The sequence below is a fragment of the Suricata suricatta genome, chromosome 2 (assembly GCF_006229205.1).
Source record: "Suricata suricatta isolate VVHF042 chromosome 2, meerkat_22Aug2017_6uvM2_HiC, whole genome shotgun sequence".
Taxonomy (NCBI): domain Eukaryota; kingdom Metazoa; phylum Chordata; class Mammalia; order Carnivora; family Herpestidae; genus Suricata; species Suricata suricatta.
In genome coordinates, this window is record NC_043701.1 from 45,892,630 (window position 1) to 45,894,418 (window position 1,789).

At 49.9% G+C, this 1,789-nt stretch overlaps 1 protein-coding gene across 4 annotated transcripts in view; it reads right to left on the bottom strand.

The window, feature by feature from the left end:
* Window positions 1-1,789, bottom strand: part of CHN2 (chimerin 2) — a 291,932-nt gene that overhangs the window by 34,183 nt on the left and 255,960 nt on the right. For 2 of the 4 annotated variants that reach the window (XM_029925743.1, XM_029925761.1), the window contains one exon: window positions 1,210-1,287. The exons of 1 other annotated variant lie outside the window; for it this stretch is intronic. In XM_029925743.1, coding sequence (XP_029781603.1) covers window positions 1,210-1,287 — 78 coding nt within the window. Of the gene's footprint in view, window positions 1-1,209; window positions 1,288-1,344; window positions 1,531-1,789 lie in introns of those variants that run through there. One more of the 4 variants, XM_029925767.1, reaches the window with a different exon arrangement.

A 1,789-nucleotide genomic window follows, 5' to 3' on the forward strand; every position in this document is an offset into this window, starting at 1 on the left:
GTGAATGCCCAAGCCCTTCGATTTCTATAAACAGCAGAAGGGCAAACAGACCCAACAGACGTGAATGTATATTTAAGAGACACATATTTGTCCTTCCGAAGAACTGGAAATCGACAGACTAAAATAGGTTTCCCTGATCACCTCTAATGAAGGGCGTTTTAGTTCCTTCAATAGTTACTTGGGCTGCTGGTCCAAAAGAAAACGAGTTAAAAAAAAAAAAAAAGAAGACAATTCACAATTTTCTAACCCTTCCCCCTGCCCCCCACTTTTCTTCTTCCTGGATCCTTCATCTCCACTCTCTCCAACATCTAAACATCAGCCATTTGCTGGGGTAAAACCTCTGACTGTGTCTCCTCCACTCAACAGCATCCCCCGGCCAGGCAATTTGCCATCAGAATCTCCTCCAGCCATTTCTTGGAAAACACATTAGGGCGAAGGAAATAGGCCGTGATTTCTGATGGTAGGCCATTTCTTTTCTTTCTTTCTTTCTTTTTTTTTTTTTTTTCATAAGGGCTAGTCTGAAATGAAGGTAGCAGCATTTCCAGTTTATAAACACACATGGGAATCCACACTAAAGCTCCCACCAGCTTTCCACATCTCTTTGTTTGGTCTGGTGAGCAGGATCAAGGCTACGCCGAGAGAGGGGAGCTTGGCAAGGCCACCGGGTGCCCCCTCCGTACCCGGAGCACAAACAAAAGCTACTGGATGGCATCCCCTGTCATCCTTCGCTTTCACAGCTGCCTACACATAAACCAAAGGAGTTAGCATCCCTGAAAACAAAGGCAAAACACAGAATGTGAAATGGGCAACTGTTTTCTGTGCCTCAGAGACAGCAATATTCTTTATAGCTACCCTGAGTGGAAAAGTACTGCTCGATGTTCCTCAGAAGATCTCCCAGGGCCAGAGACTGGGCACGCTCCGCGGTTCCCCTGCTGGTCATGAGGATACGGAGAAGAAATGGGCCCAGTTCTACAGGACTCAGTAAACATCCACATAGGTGTTTCTAGGCATCAGCATCAAGCAAACGACTGTCTGAGGTCTCCGGTTTGACACAAAGCAACAGTCTTACGTTGTGCTTGTAGCTGGATGTGGAGAGCAAAGGAATCTGCTGTCTCATTACTTTACGATCAAAGAGAGGACAGAAATGATCAACTGCACCCCTCTACCTGCCCTGTAATAACAGAAGAGAGAGTGCAGAGGCTTGCTTACCTTAAAGTTGTGTGTCTTCTCATAGTTGAAGTGGTTGTCGTTGTGCGTGAGGGCGGCCCTTCGGACCAGGGACGAGATCTGTGAACAGGCAAAGAGTCTGAGAGGGGGCCAAAGAAAACTGCTTTTGACTCCCACCTTTACCCCCAAGGCCACGGCCAACAGCTCCTGGCGTTTCCTGCCTTGCTTAGGCTTCCGAACCACAGCACATGTTTTCTCATTTTCCGGCCACAGTTCCTCGGAGAACCTAGTGCCCGGACCCCACATCTTCCTGGTCTCCCCCGTGAAGCTCCGAGCCGGCAGGTTTCTCGAACCGCGGCAAATGTTAGGCAGCAGATTTGAGGCAGCTGCGTCCTGTCTGCAGAGGCCTCCGGCATGTGACCTGGAAGGGCTGGTTTGAGTGATGGAGGGGGCTCTGCCCCTGAATAAGGACGGGGCTGTTTGGTGCTAATTCCAAAGACCGACGTGTGCCTGGAACAATGGCACACATTCATGAGCACAGCGGTCCCCAGAAGCCGTGTCCTGTCGCCTCTGAGGACTCAGCGGAGGAGCAGGCACAGGCAGCTTTATTCCTCCTGCCACG